Source organism: Juglans microcarpa x Juglans regia, chromosome 5S (assembly GCF_004785595.1).
Source record: "Juglans microcarpa x Juglans regia isolate MS1-56 chromosome 5S, Jm3101_v1.0, whole genome shotgun sequence".
Classification (NCBI taxonomy): Eukaryota; Viridiplantae; Streptophyta; class Magnoliopsida; order Fagales; family Juglandaceae; genus Juglans; species Juglans microcarpa x Juglans regia.
This window is the reverse complement of record NC_054603.1, coordinates 16,004,289-16,024,877: the sequence shown is the minus strand read 5'-3', so window position 1 is coordinate 16,024,877 and position 20,589 is coordinate 16,004,289. Positions and strand designations below refer to the sequence as shown.

Genomic DNA, 20,589 nt, shown 5'->3' with positions numbered 1-20,589 from the left:
AAAATAATTAAAAAATTAATTAAAACCACTCCAGCCAGAAGTGAATAAAATCATTTTCCAAATCTAATATCCAGAGTGGAATCCTCAATCAAACTCTTGCACTGTTTTGCACTCTCACTGTCACATGTGCGCTCAGCAATCTGTGTATGCGTGTCTATATTATATATACATATATATAATGCGCCACATTCCCATGCACAGAATGTTGGGTGCAATATCGACACGGCCGCAGGCCATATACAAAAGAGAGATGTTATGGCCTTATGGAGGCTGACACACAAAGCCACCATCATTTTTCTATTAGACATATTCTGCATTTCTCTTTCTCAAGTAGATCAAACCAAAAATCATTGAATATGTTCTGTTAAACGAATAGACAATATCGATTAAAAAAAAAGCACAAGACGTTCGAATTCATACCACCCGAGAAAGTTTGCAAATTCTCTCTGCCCATATTCATCTTATATTAATCCACCTCTAGTCTCTCTCTCTCTCTCTCTCTCTCTAAGGGTGAGCAAAGGGTCACTTTCCTAACCAGAAAGACCCCTGCTTTCTCTGGAACACTTCTTATATGTGGAATAGTAGCCGTGCTTCGCACTTTCTCTCATCAATGTTCACATTGTAGAGAAACGTATCTGGTTTGGTGGGTTTTGTTTACTCTACTATACTTACTACTGACATGAAGAGAGAGCCGGAGCTTGGGTCCTTGGGAATGGACAATATGGGTTGAATTCAGCAGTTTGAAGAAGGGGAGTGGAGAGGTTGCTTGTTTCCTGGGAATTTAATTTCCCTCTGACTACAGTTTCTTTGGATATGGAGAGAATTTATTGGGCGCATTTAGTGGTGGTGCTTTGCTTGGGGATGTTTGTGAGCAGTTTGTGTCAGGATGATTCAGATGCAGATTTCTCAGCCGTGTATATTGTCACTTTGAGGCAAGCTCCTGCTGCTCATCACTTTGGTGAGTTGACTACGGACAGGGCTGGTTTCAAACATCGTTCTCCTGGAAGGTTTAATTTCCACAAACCGAGATACTCATTTTTTTGTTATTATTAGTTTTTTATGTAGACATGTGGGTAATTATTTGTAGTATTCAGCAGACGGTGTTAAAATTACTTCCGTCTTCATATATCCCAATCCATTTCTTTTTTAGAATTTTCTACCTTAGAATGGTTGCTAAGAAGTGGGCTCTTTAAAACTGGTTGTTTGTATTAGGTTGTTCAATGATTGGGTCTAATATTTTTGTCTTTTTTTTCGGCAGAAATATGAAATCTGATGTAAGCATTTGGCTAGTTTTGACTGGTAATGTCAGGGGTATCGATGGAGTCCTCTCATAGCGCACCCAACCCCCCCCCCCTCCCACTTCGTGGTGTTTGGGAATTGTCTTTTATGAATGTGTGGAATCTTGTATACATCATATATTTCTGTCCTCGTCTTCATCTGCTTATTTATTTTTCTCCCCAAACATGGTGTCGCAATTACCAAGCTATAGTTGTTTTACCACAATTCATAACATGGATGACCAAGTTTATACCACACGCAAGCTTTACTTTTCTGTATTTCTGTGTCTTTCTGTATGTACTTCTTATTCTATTGCATTTTTGAAGCAGTCGTTAAATTGAGATCCTTGAGTTGACTAATGATGCTTTTAATTGTATTCTTTCCCAATTTAGAAATATTTCAAGAAAAAATCGAAGGTATAGATCCAATATTGCTCGAGCTCAAGATTCATTATTGAGGCGGGCACTAAGGGGGGAGCAATATCTCAAGCTGTACAGCTACCACTACTTGATTAATGGATTCGCTGTATTTATTACCCCACTGCAGGTATTGTATAAGTTAAATATCTTCATCATTGTTGTGCCATAATCATACTTGAAGGTCATAATAATGCCATGGTGAGATATGGTTACTTTAGTTGTTTTTGAGTTTGTGAATGATGTTTTGGGGATTTGCATGTTAGAAGAAACTTTTTATATTTTGTGACAATAATGTGTTAATCTGTTCTTTAAATGATGATATTGGTGAATGTTGAAGGCGGAGAAGCTTTCAAAGAGAAGAGAAGTGGCGAATGTGGTTTTGGATTTCTCTGTCAGAACTGCAACCAGTCATACTCCACAGTTCTTGGGCCTACCAGATGGGGCATGGATTGAAGTTGGTGGTTTTGAATCTGCTGGAGAAGGAATCATAATAGGGTTTGTCGATACCGGCATTGATCCAAAACACCCCAGTTTTGCTGATGACATTTCTAAATATCCGTTTCCAGTTCCAGCTCACTTTTCTGGCATCTGCGAGGTTACTCTGGACTTTCCATCTGGTTCATGCAATAGGAAGCTTATTGGGGCCCGCCATTTTGCAGCATCAGCCATTACCAGAGGACTTTTTAATGCAACTCAACACTATGCCTCACCATCTGATGATGATGGCCATGGCACGTGAGTTTTTCTCTTATTCCCTGTTTGAATTCACCTAGCTTATATGTTAGGTCTTGATATTGGAATCCAGATCTGAGTACTCATCTTAGATATGTTCAAGTGCAGTCAGATGAACTGGCATTGCATTATTGCAGTCATGTACCACTTGAGGTCCTCTCATCATGTGATTCCTGATAAAATAAGTGAAGGTAGCAGAAAAAAGAGTTCTGTTATATACCCGGTTATTGTTCTTTTACTTATTTTGGCTCCACCATGTCTATTATATGGGATATGCATCATGCCAATTATCATAACGTACAAACTATATGCCTCTCTATTGTCAGTCGCTATAAATGTACAAGCTTGTTTTTGCTACCCTCCTCCCTGTGAGTTCCAGACATTTACATGGGCTAGAGTATACGCCACACATGGATTTCCTCTTCTGCTCTTTCTCTATTATTTTGCCTGGTTTCAGCAAACTGAATGGCTGTTATCCGTAAGAAAGAATGTGTTATTTGTTTTTAATTTCCAAAGACTTCAGATGCACCAGTCCATCAACATTGCAATGATCTAGATGTTTCTTTGTATGTAATAATCCTTACAAATGACCTCAATTTTGCTGGTGAGAAAACTAACATCTTTGTTTCAACATAATTGAAAAAGGTGTATAATCCTTTCAAATGCAATGGGATTATAAGGTTGTCTATTTCCACTTCTATGTTTATCACAGATCCATACTAAAATCTCCAAAGAGGTAATGAGTCTAATCTTGATATACAGGCACACAGCTTCTGTTGCTGCAGGAAACCATGAGATTCCTGTTGTAGTTGCTGGGCATCACTTTGGAAATGCGAGTGGGATGGCTCCTCATTCACAGTAATTAGTCCATATCTGACTTTTTTTGTTGTTGTTGTTAATATGAAAATACTCCACATTCTGAAATCAGCTTTTCATTGCAAATGCATTAAATGTAGTACACATATCCTGTATATAAAAAATTCTAATTAGCTTAAGTAGCAAATGCATTAAATGCAGCTCTGCATTCTCTGTATTTTCCCCATTCCATTACTTGTGAGATGCCACCAAAATCAACCCGAATTGTTGCATAACACATATACTGCTCTTTCCAATTAATATATGTTTTTAATGCTTAACAAGCAAAAGGCAAAAAAAGAAAAAACTGTAGTTGAAAGCTTATCCTGAACACAGCAGAACTTGTGATTAGCAGTCTTGTTTCAGCTATAGTTATTGAAAACTCTTGAAACCTGCTTATTAAAGATCACATTCATGTGGGACATGTTTTGTAGGTCTTTAGGGAGGGAGCAAGGTGACACCTTTTTGTTAATGTATTTCAAACTCTTTGTAAAACTGTCTGACTTTTCAGATAAGCTGCCTAGTAAAGATAATTAAGAACACCTTTGAAGTGTTTTCTCTCAATTTTTTCTCCCCATTATGCCTTTTCTGGTGGAACAGGTTTCTATATTTCCTCCCCGGTATCTCCTGTTCAATTGGTTTCTTATTGTTTCTCTTCCTAGGACTACGAAACTATTCACTTTATCATTCTCCATTTTCTGGATGTATTTCATTTCCTATGTTCCCATGTCATATTCAGTTCTAATTTCCATCACTAAAACAATTGTGGTATCAGCTGTCCAGTTGGTTAGGTCTTCAATCTATGTTCTATTGATGAAGTGACTACAACAATTAAGACATTTAGTGGTGCAAATTCATCAATTCCTATGCCATATATTAATGTTTTTATTAACTAAATCCTTTAAGATAAAAAGAGCTGGTGAATATCCATTGTTTACTGGGGTGAGGAATATCCGAGTTTAAAATTTGAGTAATGTTGACTATATTGCTGGCAATGTTGGTAAAAGTGTAGAGAGCCAAGGTTGAAGTGCTTTGTTTATGACAAGTGGTGCATTTACAAAAGAGCTCATTTTTGGTGCTTTTTTATGAGCAAAAGCGCAAAAAGCGAGCTGTTGTAGTTTTTTAAAAACAATATAATATATGAATTTTAACTATCACTGTTTGTCCTGACCATTTTATTATAAGTAAGAAATTTTTATTAAAAAGAGCAAAAGATCAACCGAAATACATAGGAGGTATACATGAGAGATGCCTACCTAGAAGGAGAAAAAGATAATAATCTATAGTTTTTCTGAACCATTAATTTAGATTAAATACATGAGGAATATACAAGGATTGCAAATCTTTTGAGGAAGATAGTGATGGTCTTACGCTTAATGATGAGGATGATTGTATACTTCAGATTGCATTATATTGCTTATGTTAGCATAGAAGTCGATGCCTACAATTCTTCTGTTTTTTGGTCCTCGCCTTTAGATATATTTTGATTCAACTGTGTACTTTATTGTGATTATGGTTGTGTATATTTTGTCGAGCACAAGTGTATATAAAATGCTATGGTAACTTTTATGAAACTAATTGATCTCTTGATTGTCATGGTTCATAATACTTTGACAAATTGAGTTAATAGGCTAAATATATTACTATCTTTCCCTTTTAAACTTGTTTTATTATGTAATCTATGCATATTTTGTTACTATAAATTATTTATAAAATGAGTGCTTTACTTTAAGCGCATTGTGCCTAGGCTCTATAGACAGCGCATGAGCCAAGTGTGCCTGACACTTTCACCAACATTGATTGGCCAGATTGAAGCAATAGTTTGTCTCTAAGTAGCAAATCTTTATTAAAGAGCGCAAAAGGCGCAACGCAAGTACAGAGGAGAACCAAAGTAAGGTGGTATACATGAATGATAACAGGATAGGCTACTTATTAACTTTAAAAAATTACTTATCAAAAAAATAACTTTAGATGATTAGGAGGAGATGAGTGGGTTACATTACTCTACCTTTGATTGCTATCCGGAGTTGTTGAATGGGCTAAAAATGTTGGTTTCATCATGTAGGATGAAGAAAGTGCAAGAAAATTAGATGGTTCTTTACCTTGAAAGCCTGTAGATGTATGATCATAGGATTCAGATTTCGTGAACAAAGGTGGCAACTTTTTAAATTTTAAAAACTATGGTTTTGAGCAAAATCCAGTTCCATCAGCCAATTCGTCGAAGTCAGACCACGGAATGGGAGATTTATAAGCAAACCCTGCTCTATACTCCTTTTGTAATTCCAGAGCTAAAGGATATGTGAACGGAATTATTCAAGCCACTGATGTGGTGGATTACCAAATGCTAACCTCAGACCACGTAATTCAAGCTTCTATTGAGTTGTGGAGTCTTTTAAGTTTTAACAGTAAATCTCAACTTAGTAGAAGTACATGTATATACTCCACCAGGAAATTAAGAAGGCATGAATGCGTTGATGCTTAGGCTTTTTGAAAGATATGGATGTTATTTGGAATGAAGAGGAAAGGAATGCAAGAAATAATTTTGGGCAGAGGATACAACAGCCTGTGAGCTTCTGTTTCAGGGCAGCCAGGACTCCTTCCTGTACCTCTTATAAAGAACTTCTTAGACCGTCTTGTTTCAAAGTGATAATGCAATTTTCTTTTTGGCCCTTTGACTTTATTTGACTACTTGACAGTCTTGACTCGGCGGTTAGCATTCCTGCTTTGTTGTGGTCCAAGACACTCTCTATGTATCACCAACTCTAAGTAGGAATATGTGTTTTTTTTTTCCATTTCTTTTGATTCTGGCATGTGTTACTCATTGCATAATTTTCACATACCCCTGGAGAAATGCTCGAGGCTGCCTTGTTCAAAACATCTGATCCTATGACTTGTGATTCTCCTTCATTCAAGCCTTGGGTAAGAGCTTCACCCTAGTGCTCCATCTAATGCAGTGACTTGTGATGGAAAAGAAAACAATGTAAAGGGCAGGAAGGAAATGATATATGTATGGAATGAATTGTGACTCCCATTTCCTCTTAGATGTGATAAAACCGCTCAGGGTAATATTGAGAGGAAATGGGATGTAAAGAAATGATCCTGAGATAGAGGTAGTTATCATTTTAGTCTTACCTACTCTTTGCCTTCCATGGACAACCAATTTCATGGAGGTAAATGTAGTTTCCATTGCTCTCTTCCCTTTTTCTCCTATTACCTCTTTCTCCCTCTCCTTCTATTCCTCTCATTTTGTGCAGGCTGGTCATCCTCAAAAGATACAATCGGAAATAACTTCTCACTTGGACTGAAACAAGCAATTTAATAAACTTTCTTCATATGTAATTTTTTTGGATCAGTAAGTAAGAGCAAAAGGCATATGTAATTGAACCCCCCCCCCCCCCCCCAAAAAAAAAAAAAAAAAAAAAACAAGGTAATGATTTTACATTCATCAGAAAAATAAACATTAACTCTTCTGTACTGATTCAACTTATTTTTTTCAAGAAAAAGGTATTCTGCACTGATTCCGAATAATATATATAAATTTCCCATTTTTATAGTTTATAGACATTTATGTTTTTTATGTATTAACTAGATGCCAATCTTTCCAGCATTGCTGTTTACAAGGCATTGTACAAGAGCTTTGGAGGCTTTGCTGCAGATGTAGTCGCTGCCATAGACCAGGTATATTCCTGGTCTTTCATTGCAAATGGGCTTCTTTTGTCACTCATGATGTACCTACAAGGAGCTTTTGAATCAAGATTAGTTTCTTTTTCTCTTTTGTCCTGATTTAGTAGTGAATTAACTCAAATTTGGAGAAATTCTGGATTTGTTTTATATTTTTCGCTCCATATAGCCACTGTTGGTTGCATAGTGTTATCTGTAGCCATTTGCATTTCATTATCAGCTTTTTTCAGTCCATAAGATCTTCAATAGAATACTTGTTGGACAGTGGTGTCAACCAACCCATTTATGTTGCCTAGAAGCGTTTTCATACATGAATACACATTCATCCTATTTATGAATTTATTTTATGTCACTAAACCTATTTGTGAATTTTTTTAACCTTCTATGTAAAATATATTCATAGATGAATACACATTCAACCATGTATGTAACTAAACTTAAAAATATTCATTTGCAGGCAGCTCAGGATGGGGTTGGCATAATCAACTTAGCAATCACCCCCAATCGGCGTCCTCCTGGTATTGCAACTTTTTTTAACCCCATAGACATGGCTTTGCTGTCTGCTGTGAAGGCTGGTATTTTTGTAGTGCACGCAGCAGGCAATACTGGACCGTCACCTAAGAGCATGTCTTCCTTCAGTCCATGGATATTTACTGTTGGTGCTGCATCACATGACAGAACCTATAGTAACTCCATAATCCTTGGCAACAATTTAACCATTCCTGGAGTTGGGCTTGCACGTACGTTTATCTTCCAATTAACTAGTTCATCTATTTTCCCCTTGGTATTAAAAAGCTCAAGAGGCAAGTACTGGAAAAGAGCCATTTTCAGAATTTTTATTTGCTTAATATTGAAATGAGAAATCACAATAAAGGTTAGGAATAAATGGCTTCTGCTTCCCTACACCAGTATTCAGTTCCCACCTTCAATCCTCTTACATAGCTCACACTTAAGGCCTCGTTTGTTTTCAGGAAATTTCTCAACTCATCTCATCTAATTATTACAACTTTTCTAAATTCCCATACAAAATAAAATAAACAATTCAACTTTTTCAAATTCCAAAACAAAAATAATATTAAAAAAATATATTATAATAATATTTTATTCAATTTTTAACTTTAATCTCAACTCATCTCATCTCATCTGCCAAAACAAACGAGGCAGTGTTTATGCCAGATGGGATCTTCATTTCATTGTGTGGGATGCCAAATATGACATTATTCTATGGGTTTGAGTCTTGACCTAAAATTCTATTCCACCTGAACACATGATAGAGCTGAAGGAGGGCAGTAAACCTGGGTTGTAGCCCATTTTTGTTTGAAAATCAAGGATTTACAGGGGTAATCTATTCTAAAGGAAGGCAGGGTTTGAAAACTGTGATATGAGTAGTTTTAAAATGCACTGTATATATACAATCCCATTGTTATCATTTCTTAACTTTGGAATGATCAGTTCAATTATATGGGTATGAGGTCATATAAGATTTTCTACTTTCATTTGTTAAGTGGCAATTTATGTTTAAGTTTGATTTTATATTTAAATACTATGAAGTTGCTGCCTCTTTTTTTTTTTTTATAAGTAAGACAAACATTTTATTAATAGAAGTAAATAGGCATAGCCCAAGTGCACAGGAGGTATACAAACAGCATACACCTAGTTACATAAAATGGAGCTGGAAAGGGATACAAGAAAGTCATTGAAGCAAGCTCCATTAAGTACACATGAAGATGCCCAAAGAAATAATGTATGGAAGAAGTAACTTCCTAGCTTATCCGGAGAACGCTCTTTGTTTTCAAAACTTTGACCATTCCTTTCAATCCATAAGCACCACATGATACATAGAGGAATCATCCTCCATACTTCCTCAATGTGTGAATTGGCGCTGCATCTTTGCCAAAATGCAAATAAATCAGCCACCCTCTTGGGCATTTCCCAAGCAATGCCAGCTCTATAAAATATCTCTGCCCATAACATTCTTACCATCTCACTATGAAGTAAAAGATGATTTGCCGATTCTCCATTTTTCTTACACATATAGCACCATTTGACTACGACAAGACCCCTTTTACTCAAATTATCCAATGCCAAAACTTTCCCAAGAGCTGCTGTCCACCTAAAGAAGGCAATCTTAGGTGGCACCTTACTTTTCCAAATAGGCTTCCAAGGGAACGAAATGTGATTTTGGCTTGACAAAGCCTTGTACAATGACCGGCAGAAAATTTCCGATTCCTAGTCTTCATCCACAACAGTATTCTGTCCACCTCATAATTACCTACAAGATGAAGTAATTTGATCTATAATTCCACAACATTTTTTGGATTAGAATCACACGAGTGTTCTTCTATAGAGTAAAGTGGTAAGATGTAAATGCTCAAGAAAAAAGTGCTCAAGAGATTTATATGCGAAATTTCAACTTTTTTGCTCGATTTGACCACGGTAGATGGTAGTACCTGTACAATATGCCGTCCATAATCTGAATAGTACCATCAAAATTAGTTTTAGATTAGAGGATCATGAGCAGATATCGGAATAGCTCAAAACTTTATCTTTTGTTACTCTCTTCCTTTGGACATCCTTTATGGTCCTTAAATGGGGTATCTTTTCATGATTTTTTTGTTTCAACTTAATATTCTCATCCCTTGGACTGCCTCTATAGACTGTGTACCAGGATGCGCCTTTTGCATTGTTTATTGAAGTTTGTTACTTGTAAAAAAAAAAGAGTATTTGGAGTCCAACCTGTTCTCATTTCTGTTTTATTGACACATTGCTTTCCTCATTATAAGTTATTTCAATATTTGGCTGAAGCTGATCCTTGCATAATGGACATTATGGATATTTCTTGATGCATGTGGTTGCGACTGTTATACAATGTAAACACACCTGATTGAACTTGAAAGATAAGCTGAATAGTTTCTTGTTTGTTCAGCGGGGACAGATACAATGTATGCACTGATATCTGCAATTCATGCTTTAAACAATGAGACAACGGTTGCCAATGATATGTACGTGGGTGAATGCCAAGACTCAAGTAGCTTCAATCTCAATCTTGTCCAAGGGAACCTCTTGATCTGTAGCTATTCAATACGATTTGTGCTTGGGCTCTCAACCATTGAACAGGCCTTACAAACAGCCAAAAACCTCAGTGCAGCTGGTGTTGTGTTCTATATGGATCCTTTAGTACAAGGTTTTCAGCTTAATCCATTTCCATTGGGAATGCCTAGCATCATAATCCCTTCCACAGATGATTCCAAGGTGCGGGGTCTCTTTTGTAGTGTGTGTGGGTGCGTATTCTGTTAGTCCTCAAAACTTACATGAATTTAGATAGAATCCAATGTAATCACCTCTCTCTCTCTCTCTCTCTCTCTCTTTCTTCTCTCTCCCCCTCCGGTGCTCAGTTACATTTTCATGATCTGTCTAGCAGATTTTACTCCAGTACTATAATTCTTCTTTGGAGAGAGATGAGCTTACAAAAGAAATTATTAAATATGGGGCAGTTGCAACCATCTGTGGTGGACTACAAGCAAACTACAGTAATTCTGCTCCAAAGGTTATGTATTACTCTGCGAGAGGACCAGATCCCGAAGACAATGTTCTTGATGATGCTGACATAATGAAACCCAACTTGGTAGCTCCTGGAAATTTTATATGGGCTGCTTGGAGTTCTCTTGGAACTGACTCAGTTGAATTTCAAGGTATAAATATGCATGCCATACACATGGCTATTATGATTGTATTGACAATAACTTATCAATTAACTTCTTTTTTATGGGATATCAATTAAATGAAATTCTGTATTTACAATGTAGGCGAGAACTTTGCAATGATGTCTGGAACAAGCATGGCTGCTCCACATGTTGCTGGTCTAGCAGCACTTATTAAGCAGAAGTTCCCTAGTTTCAGTCCTTCAGCCATTGCATCTGTCCTTTCCACCACTGCTTCCCTATATGACAAGACTGGTAGACCAATAATGGCTCAACGTGCCTATGCCAACCCAGATCTGAACCAGTCTCCGGCAACACCCTTTGACATGGGAAGTGGTTTTGTGAATGCAACTGCGGCAATGGATCCTGGCTTAATTCTTTATTCCAGTAAGTATAATTACATTTGGTGTGTATTCTCTATTGCTCGAGGAGTTTCAGGCTTTGTGAAGTATACATTTTTCCTTGGATTTAAGTTTGATGCAAATTTTCAGTGCTCATTTCTTTTTCTATTTTATTTCATTTGAAAAAATCATTAAAAAATACCATTTAAAATATGAGAAATAATTTTTTTAATGAGTTTCATTTTTATGTTAGAGAAATTATGTAAGTTTGGTGTGGATGGTCTATTAGGAGTCTAGGAATATGATATTATTATGGTTTAATTACTATTTTAGACCGTGTCTTGTGGTTTGCCTTTTGGATGAAGTGCTCCTTAGGGTTGTTTCAATTTAGACTGTTTAATACTTGAACTCTCACTTTTAATCAAATCACTCCCTCTATCAGTTTTCTGTTAGCAAACTGTTAGTTAGCCATGTCAAGCACCAATAATATTTTGGCATATAATTTGATCAGTGTCACATGTGGCCTGACAAATTACGTGTGTCGAAATTGGTGCTGATGTGACATAATTAACAGTTTGCTAACAGAAAACTGATAGAGGGCGTGATTTGATCAAAAGTAAAGTTCAAGGATTAAAATGTCCAAATTGAAATCCCATGGAGCATTCCGTACAAAGACGGGGGGGACTAAACCAGTAATTAAACCTAATCTCAGTACAGTTGTCCAGATATCCCCATACAACCAAATAGGCAAATGAGCATTTGAATGGCTTACGTGTTCTAAAGTTACTTTTACTTATAACATATGTTTTGATTCTCCTGTCTAAAAGGATCATTAGCCCAAATTCCTGGGGCTTGCTAGCCAAGTCCTTTTTCACCTTTGATTTCTTTCTTGTTGGTATCTTAAACAGAATATAATCCCTACTTATTTGTGTACTTTGTATCTGTAGCACATAAACAAGCCTGTTTTGGCTGATTTTGGTGTGTTTCTTGTAAAACTTACTTTGTTGAGCTCTGACGGAGATTTAAGGCTTATGTTGAACTTCATATCAGGTCGGTAGGAAAGGAGGGAGAGAAAAGTACATATAACCTTGCTAATATCAGGGAAAGGAAAATTAGAGACTTGAATTGTTGCCAGTGTACTAAGACTGAGCATAAAAGAGTCTTAGTAACAGAAGAAGAGACTAAGAAAGATGGAGTATATATAGTGAAAGAATTTCTTTTAGGATCATGTAGGGAATTAGAGAGCACTTAGGAGCAATATTGAGAATGGAAAGTGTAGCTTCATTCGAATAATCAGGCTGGCCAAAATAAAGAATGTACTGATGAAGATTGAAATGGGAAAAGTTTGCAGTCTCCATCCTGAATTTATCAGGTTAGCTCCTGGGTCTACTGATATGAAATAAGCATACAGTAGTATTATCTTGATTTTTCTTTTTCTCAGTCGGTATTCTTCCTCTGTCTGAGTTCATTGCGTGAAAATGCACTCACGAACATATATGAAACTCTATACATCTGGATTCAGATTGAATAAATTGCTAGTTTGCATATTGCAGATGGAAAAAACACAGCTGCAATAAATGAACAATTGTATCTCTATTCTATTCGTCCCCTCATTCTGAATGTCAATTGAAGTTCTTGAACTAGTCGCAAGCGTTTGTGTTTACGTGGTGCAGGTTATGATGACTATGTGCTGTTTCTTTGTGGTATTAATGGATCTGCTCCTGTGGTTTTGAGTTACACTGGTCAGAACTGTTGGGATTATAACTCTACCATCAGTGGTTCTGACCTGAACTTGCCCTCAATTGTGATAGCAAAACTAAACCAGTCTAAAACAATACAAAGATCAGTGATCAATATCGCTGGCAATGAGACATACAGTGTTGGTTGGAGTTCTCCTTTTGGGGTGTCTGTAAAGGTGGTTCCAACCCACTTCTCTATCGCAAGTGGGGAGACACAGGTCTTGACTGTATACTTCAATGCAACTATGAACAGTTCTGTTGCCAGCTTTGGGAGAATCGGACTTTTTGGAAATCATGGTCATATTGTCAACATTCCTTTATCAGTAATCGTTAAAATCTCATATAACATTACTAATAGCTGAGGACTGTCAAGTGTGAAGTGTTCTCTCTTTTAGCTTGCTTTGTTCCTCTTCTTGTGTTCTATAATTCCTTTTTCTATTATTATTTTTCTTTACTTTCCTATTTAGCAAGATGTGTTAACCAATTTATACGTGTTTATAGCATGTTTGAAACAAACCTTTTACAAGTTATAGCAAGAGGGAGGTCTAAAGGATGGTCTTACTCTACATGAATATTAAACTTACCATTAAATGATTTCCAAAATTTAATTAGTAGATTTTTCTTCGTCAAAACTATAAACCATACAAAAATAAAATTGGCCATTAAACAACCCAAACGCAGAAGCTCTATCTATTTGGAGATCCTAAGGTGCAGCTCATAATAAAATAAAAAAAGGTGAAGTTGCTATGTTTAAAGATCTAATAGCCTATAATCACAATGGACACTTCTAACTAACTATAATCACTGCACAGCTATCCTAATCAAGTACCAAATAAGAAACATACAAATTAGATATATTAAAAAAAGAAGAAAAGAAAACATAGTTAAAACCACCAACATAAACAACATTTGTAGTTACAAATTAAAATCCACCACCACCACCAAAATTACAATGTTTAACCATAAACATAACATATGTTAAACTAAATTTCAATGTTTAATTAAAAGAATAAGACATTTAATTAACTATCAAAATTACACCACAAGTAGGATTGTAAAAGTATAATTCGTATGGCAAATTACACCATAACAATAGGATATATTAATCAACTATCAAAATTACATCACATTTGGGGTATCAATTTGCTTCGTGGGTTGTATTCATGTCATGTCATGTCAAGTCATGAGTGGAGGGAATATTTGGATCCCCTTAGTTGTCCAAGCCCACGACTGAAGAGCCCATAAGCATAACCGCATGGTAGATAGCTACCCTGAGATCGGAATATTAATCCACAGGTGAAGGCTATTATCCTAAGGAAGATAACCCCTATAAAACAAGAGTCATCTTCCCTCCTGATTAGTAAGGGATCATGAAGGATATATACATGAGAATGGTGGTTAGAGTCAATTACCATCACGACACGTCCATGTCCTTCTATAAATAACCTACAAGAGGTAACAAACATTCTCATCTTCATTTTTACATACACTTATTCTCATATTGTTATTGACTTAAGCATCAGAGTCTACCTAAGGCAACCGGTGCTACCCGATCTGTTGACAGACATTAAATGTGATTTTTACATTCTAATCGTAACGCGATCATACGTACACTGGGACCTAGAAACAAGCATGACGGAAGTGGATGTGAGATTAGCGGAAATAGAAGAAAGGTTGAAGCAAGTGATGGCGATTGTTGAGCAACTGCAAAAGGAGAACAAGGAGTTAAAACGGCATAAGGATAGCCCCCCAGCCCAAAATGGGCAAGCTGAAGGAGACGCACATAGTGCGGAGGGGGTAAATAGCGAAGAGATGGAAAATAAAAAGATGCACGACAAGCTGCGTAGTCTGGTTAACAAATACGAAGAGGATGGGTGGTTCCTCTTTCGTGGAACAACTTCTCACACATACAGACTTCCCTTACAATGAGGAGGTCGTGGTGGTTCCACTTCTGCCCAAATTTAAGGTACCCTATATTGACTTATACGACGGATCCAAGGATTTTGTTGATCACCTCGAAAACTTAAAAGCACACATGACTCTCCACGGCTTTCCCAAGGAGGTGGCTTGTCGCGCCTTCTCGTTAACGTTAAAGGGAATAGCATATGGTTGGTTTGGAGTTCTACTCCCGGGATCCATTGGCAGTTTTGAGGAACTAGCAAAACAATTCCTTACCTAGTTCATGGCCAGTAAAAGGCGTCGTAAGCCAACCTCCTATCTACTGACCATAAAACAAAAGGAAGGAAAGAACCTGTAAAACCTACGTAACCCGCTTCAACAAAGAGAGGCTCACCACAGACGACCAAGATGAAAAGATCACCTTGGCCGCCCTCTTGGGAGGAATCTAGTCCCGAAGCCCGTTCATGGCCGAACTGGCCAGAAGGACTCTGTCCACCCTAAGGGAGTTTATGGACCGAGCGGACTAATTCGTTAATGTGGAGGACACATTATAGGCCCTCTCGGAGCCTCGAAAGCAGGAAATGAAACCGAAAAACAAGAACAAAAAAAATTCCTAAGATAAAGATAAAAAGGCCAACAGTCGGGGATACCAAGATGATAAACGTGACCGATACACTAGTCAACAAGACTAGGGGTGCCGCCTAATTCACAACAATCACAACGTGCAAGAGAAAAATAGGGCTGCAAGAAAGGAAGAGCATTAGCCATGCAGGGGCCAGTGCCATTGCAAGCATTCCCAAACCAATTTCCATTGGATTGAAGATTGCATCACCCTGAAAAAGAGGGTTGATGAGCTGTCTGGGAGTGGGGAGTTGGAAAGGATGCTGGCTGATTACAACTGGCCGTGGAGGGAGGAGAATCGCCAACGAGAGTAAAGGTGAAGTGGAAGCCCTAAGCGCCAGAGGCAGGAAAGACCAGGAAGGAATAACTCTCCTAGGCCAAGAAGGGACAAAAAATAGGCCCCCTTGGAGAAATCTGCACAATAGTAGGCGGATTCGCTGGGGGCAGCGCCACAACATTAAGAAGGAAAGTCCACACCTGTAGGGCAAAGTATCACAAAGTTTACATGGTGGACAGACCATGTAAGTACCCCAGGAAGGGGACAACCCCGACCATCTTGTTTGGGATGAGGATTACGAGGGGGTTATGCACCCCCATGATGACTGCTTGGTAGTTACACTACTGATAGCCAACTACACGACCAGACAAGTCTTGGTAAACAATGGGAGCTTAGCCAACATCCTGTTTTGGGATGTGTTCACTAGAATGGGTATCAGCCTCGACAGGCTGCGACCATCACCTTCTCCACTCAAGGGGTTTTCATTAGAAGCTATGCAACCTATCGGCGCCATCATACTTTTGGTTACGGTGGGGCAAGGGGTCCACACGGTCACCAGCATGACGGACTTCCTAATGGTCAAGGCTCCATTATCCTATAATGCCATATTGGGACGCTCGACCCTCAATAACTTAAAGGTGGTAACCTCTACTTACCACTTTAAAATGAAGTTCCTAACAAAAGTGGGATTTAGCAAAGTCCAAGGTGAGCAGATATTGGTCAGAGAGTTACGTCCAGGAGTTAAAGACGGGAGCGTCGGCAGTATGCTCGGTAGATAGCTAGGGGGCACCCGCCACCACCGCCTCAGGTAGAAGAGGCACAAGAGGTGGAAGCCAGGGATGAAAGCAATCTGCTCCAAGCCGAGGTCAGCGAGCCCTTAGAGATAATACAGCTACACCCAAAACACCCAGCCGCCACCACAAGGGTTGCTATGAAGCTCCCACCAGAGTACTGAGAGGCCCTAAAGCAATTGCTGATCGAACACAAATATGTGTTCGCCTGGAGCCATGAAGACATGCCGGGGATCGATAATTCAGTCATAAAGCATAGCCTCTGCGTCAACCCAGAAGCCAAGAAAGTGCAGTAGAAGAGGAGGTTGTTAGGCACAAATAAATGCATGGCCATAGCTGAGGAGATAGATAGGCTTTTAGTGGTGGGTGTCATACGGGAGGCACACTACCCTGAATGGCTTTCCAAAGGTAAATGGAGGATGTGCGTGGACTTCACTGACCTTAACAAAGATTTTCCCAAAGATAGTTTCCCACTCCCCCGAATTGATGTCATTGTGGATGCCACAGTTGGGCACAAATTTTTAAGTTTTATGGATGCCTACTCTAGGTACAATTAAATCAGGATGAATAAGGCTGATGAGGAGAAGACAATGTTTATAACTGACATAAGGCTCTACTACTACCGAGTAATGCCTTACGGGTTGAAGAACACTAGGGTGACATACCAAAGACTGGTCAATCGAATGTTCAAGCACTAAATTGGGAAGATCATGGAGGAGTACGTGGACAACCTACTGGTAAAGAGCAAAGAAGCGGCCCAACCTCAGAGAATCCTTTGCAGTATTACGCAAATACAAGATGAAGCTGAATCCAGCCAAATGCACGTTCGAAGTGAATTCGGGCAAATTCCCGGGGTTCATAGTCTAGGAGAGAGGAATCGAAATCAACACAAAGAAGATAGAAGCAATTTTAAATTTGGCATCACCGCGAATCATCAACGACGCCCAATGACTAGTAGGGAAGGTGGCCACCTTAAACAGGTTTGTGTCAAGGTCCACGGAGAAATGCCTCCCATTTTTTCGAGTTCTAAAGAAAGTTCACCCTTGGAATGAAGAGTGTGACCAAGCCTTCCAAGAATTGAAGTGGTACCTGACCAATCCGCCCCTATTGAGGTAGCCTAATCAAGGGGACATCCTGTATGTTTACTTGGCAGTATCCCCTCAAGCTGTCTCTGGCATCTTAGTAAAGGAGGAGGAAGGAAACCAGGCACCAGTCTACTACACAAGCCGTGCCCTAAGGGGTGCCGAAGTCAGATACCCAAGGATGGGTGGAGATGTTGGTGTTTGCACTAGTGGTAGTTGCGAGGAGGCTGCGACCGTACTTCTAAGCTCACATTATAAAGGTATTAACAAAATATCCTCTTGGGAGAGTGCTACAAAAACTAGACTCCTTAGGGTGGCTGGTCGAGTGGTCAATAGAGTTAAGTGAGTTTGAAATCAACTATGCACCCAGAAACACAATTAAGGGCCAAGCCTTCGTAGAGTTTGTAGCCGAGTTCAATGGTTTCTCAGCAGAGATCGCGATGCCACCCCTCGATTGACCCTGGACAGTTTTTGTCGATGGGTCCGCCTGTCGAGTAGGAGCGGCATAGGGATCCATATTTTCACAGAGTAGGTCAGGAGCACTACTATATGGCAACGCTCACCTTCAGATTATGAGCATTACTATATGGCAACACTCACTTTCTGGATCGCCGCCTAGGAGCTAGGCGTCAAGCAACTCGAGGTAAAAGCTGATTCCCAGATAGTGGTGAACCAGGTAACAGGGGCCTACGCCACCAAAGGCAAGAAACTAAAAAAGTATCTTGAGCAAGTACTTGAGCTTTGCGACCAGTTCAAGTATTTTTCTATGGCACAAATTCCAAGGGCGGATAGCTCAGTGGAGGATAGGTTGGCAAGGGTGGCATCAGTGAAGGATGACATAGAATTACCATGGGAGGTATAGAGGAGGCTGATCGAGGTCCTAGCCTTCGGGACCCCAGTAACACAATGGGGCCCAGGACCCTAGAATGGGCCAAGGAAATAGCAGACTACTTAGAGACAGGGAAGCTACCTGAAGGAAATGAGGTGGCGATAAAGACTGGGAGGAAGGCGGCGTGATTTTTCAAAATCGACGGCGTCTTGTACAAAAAGGGTTTCACAACCCCTTTACTAAGGTGCATCTCACCTAGAGAAGCGCAGTATGTCCTCTTACAGATACATGAGGGCGTTTATGGCAACCACTTGGGCGAGAAAGCTTTAGCAATGAAAGCTTTAAGGATGGAGTACTATTGGCCAAACACCCTCAGAGATGCCAAACAATTCGCCAGAAGATGCACTCAGTGCCAGGCAAACACCCCAGTTCCCTACTGCCCACCAGAAAGCTATCCACCATCACCTTGCCATGGCCCTTTGCCTAGTGGGGGGTCAACTTGGTTTGACCATTCCCACTAGGAAAGGGTGGGGTGAAACACACGATTGTGGTAGTAGACTACTTTACAAAATGGGCAGAAGCAGAAGCCCTCTCCACTATAATAGCCAAAGTCATCACTAGGTTCCTATGGAAAAGTGTCGTGTGCATATTTGGGATCCCCAACACTATAATCTCTGACAATGAAAGGCAGTTCAATTCAGAGCATTACAGGGCATGGTGCCAGGAACTCGGAATAAAGGTGAGGTACTCATCACCCGGGCACCTTTACGCAAATGGGCAAGTAGAATAGACAAATAAGTCCTTACTTGGGATCTTGAAAAAGAAATTGGGTGAGCAAAGAGGCAAGTGGGTTGAAAAGCTTCCAGGAGTCTTGTGGGCTTATAGAACTTCAGTGGAGACCTCAATAGGGGAGATGCCATTCACTTGGGCATTCGAGTGTGAAGCAGTCGCCCCCATGGAAGTTGGCCGGCCCACATACTGGACCAACCACTTTAACTAGGTGGAGAATGACCAGGCTCTTAGTGAGCAACTGGACCTGCTCAAAGAGATAAGAGAGGAGGTGAAAGTCCAGAACATCCTTAGCAAGAGAAAAGCCGAGCAATACTTCAAGAAGTGGGTTGAACCTAGATCATTCAAGGTCGATGACCTGGTTCTTAGGGAAATAGGTGTCACGACCAGAGACAAAGGGAAGCTTGGCCCACGGTGGAAATGGCCTTACATAGTAGCTGCTAGCAACCGACCAGGGTCATACTGGCTCAAAGATAGCGAAGGAAAGGAGCTACAACACCCATGGAATGCTAAACACCTAAAAATGTTTTACCCTTAAATAGTTTACTTTCTTATGCATTTATTTTAGGAACAATTTTGGTTTTTGAAATGTATCTTTTGATGAAACCTAAGGCAATGAAAGAGGGTGAACATTCAGTCCATTGCAAATCAAAACGGGCATGGAGGTCAAAAGAACCCTCGACCCTCTCAAAGTTAGCCACTAAAGGCAGAGTTACGCACTCACGGTGCAATCAAAATGAGCATGGAGGTTAGAAGACCTCACGATCCTCTCAAAAGTTAGCCACCAAAGGTTGAGTTATATATACTTGTGGTGCAATTAAAACGGACGTGGAGGTCAGAAGACCTTATGACTCCCTCTCCAAGTTAGTCACTAAAGGTCGAGTTACACACTTGCGGTGCAATTAGGATAGGTGTAGAGGTCAGAAGACCCCACGACACCCTCTCTAAGTTAGCCACCAAAAGCTGAGTTGTGTGAGCGTAGTGCAATCAAAATGGACGTGGAAGTCAGAAGGCCCCACGACCCTCTCAGCGGACCAGTGGAGGGAACGCCTAAAGACTAAGTACTCAGGGACTGAAAGAACAAAGGAATACAGATCAGCAAAATGGAACACTATCCAAGACACAAAATCTCATACAAAGGGAAGAGGCTAATTTGAGGTCTAAAATGTTGTCCAAAAACAGCAAAATACTATGCACAAAAAACAGAAGGTCAATTCAAGGGCCCAAAATTGTTCAAAGACAACACGTAAAAATGCAAAAAACCCCAAAAGAGGGCGGGAACTAGAAAAAGCCCAAAACAAGGGCCCATCAATCATCACAAACAAAAATCAAATTCACTCTGGTGGCGGGAGATGTGGGAAGGCATCAGGCATTACGTCTCGACCCATAGCATCTGCATACTGGACTGCAACAACATCTAGCTTGAAATCTTTCAAATTTAGATTCCTTAAAATAGTTTGAGGGTTGGCCAGCAAATGTGCTTGCAGAAGCGCCAATCACTCCTCGTACCCAAATCTGAAGGCCCTATCTCGAATGGCCTTGGCGGCGGATAACT

General features: G+C 39.5%; 2 protein-coding genes across 2 annotated transcripts; both read left to right on the top strand.

Moving 5' to 3' along the window:
* The first annotated feature begins 226 nt into the window (after positions 1-226).
* LOC121268535 (subtilisin-like protease SBT2.2) lies at positions 227-13,140 on the top strand. The gene is made up of 10 exons (XM_041172848.1): positions 227-1,028; positions 1,665-1,824; positions 2,035-2,432; positions 3,192-3,287; positions 6,890-6,962; positions 7,423-7,705; positions 9,892-10,217; positions 10,387-10,657; positions 10,772-11,053; positions 12,681-13,140. The coding sequence occupies exons 1-10, from the start codon at positions 814-816 to the stop codon at positions 13,106-13,108; spliced, it is 2,532 nt and encodes an 843-aa protein (XP_041028782.1). The 5' UTR covers positions 227-813; the 3' UTR covers positions 13,109-13,140.
* A 2,831-nt stretch (positions 13,141-15,971) lies between these two features.
* Positions 15,972-16,322, top strand: LOC121267139. Its single transcript, XM_041171007.1, has one exon. The coding sequence runs from the start codon at positions 15,972-15,974 to the stop codon at positions 16,320-16,322; it is 351 nt and encodes a 116-aa protein (XP_041026941.1).
* The last annotated feature ends 4,267 nt before the right edge of the window (positions 16,323-20,589 follow it).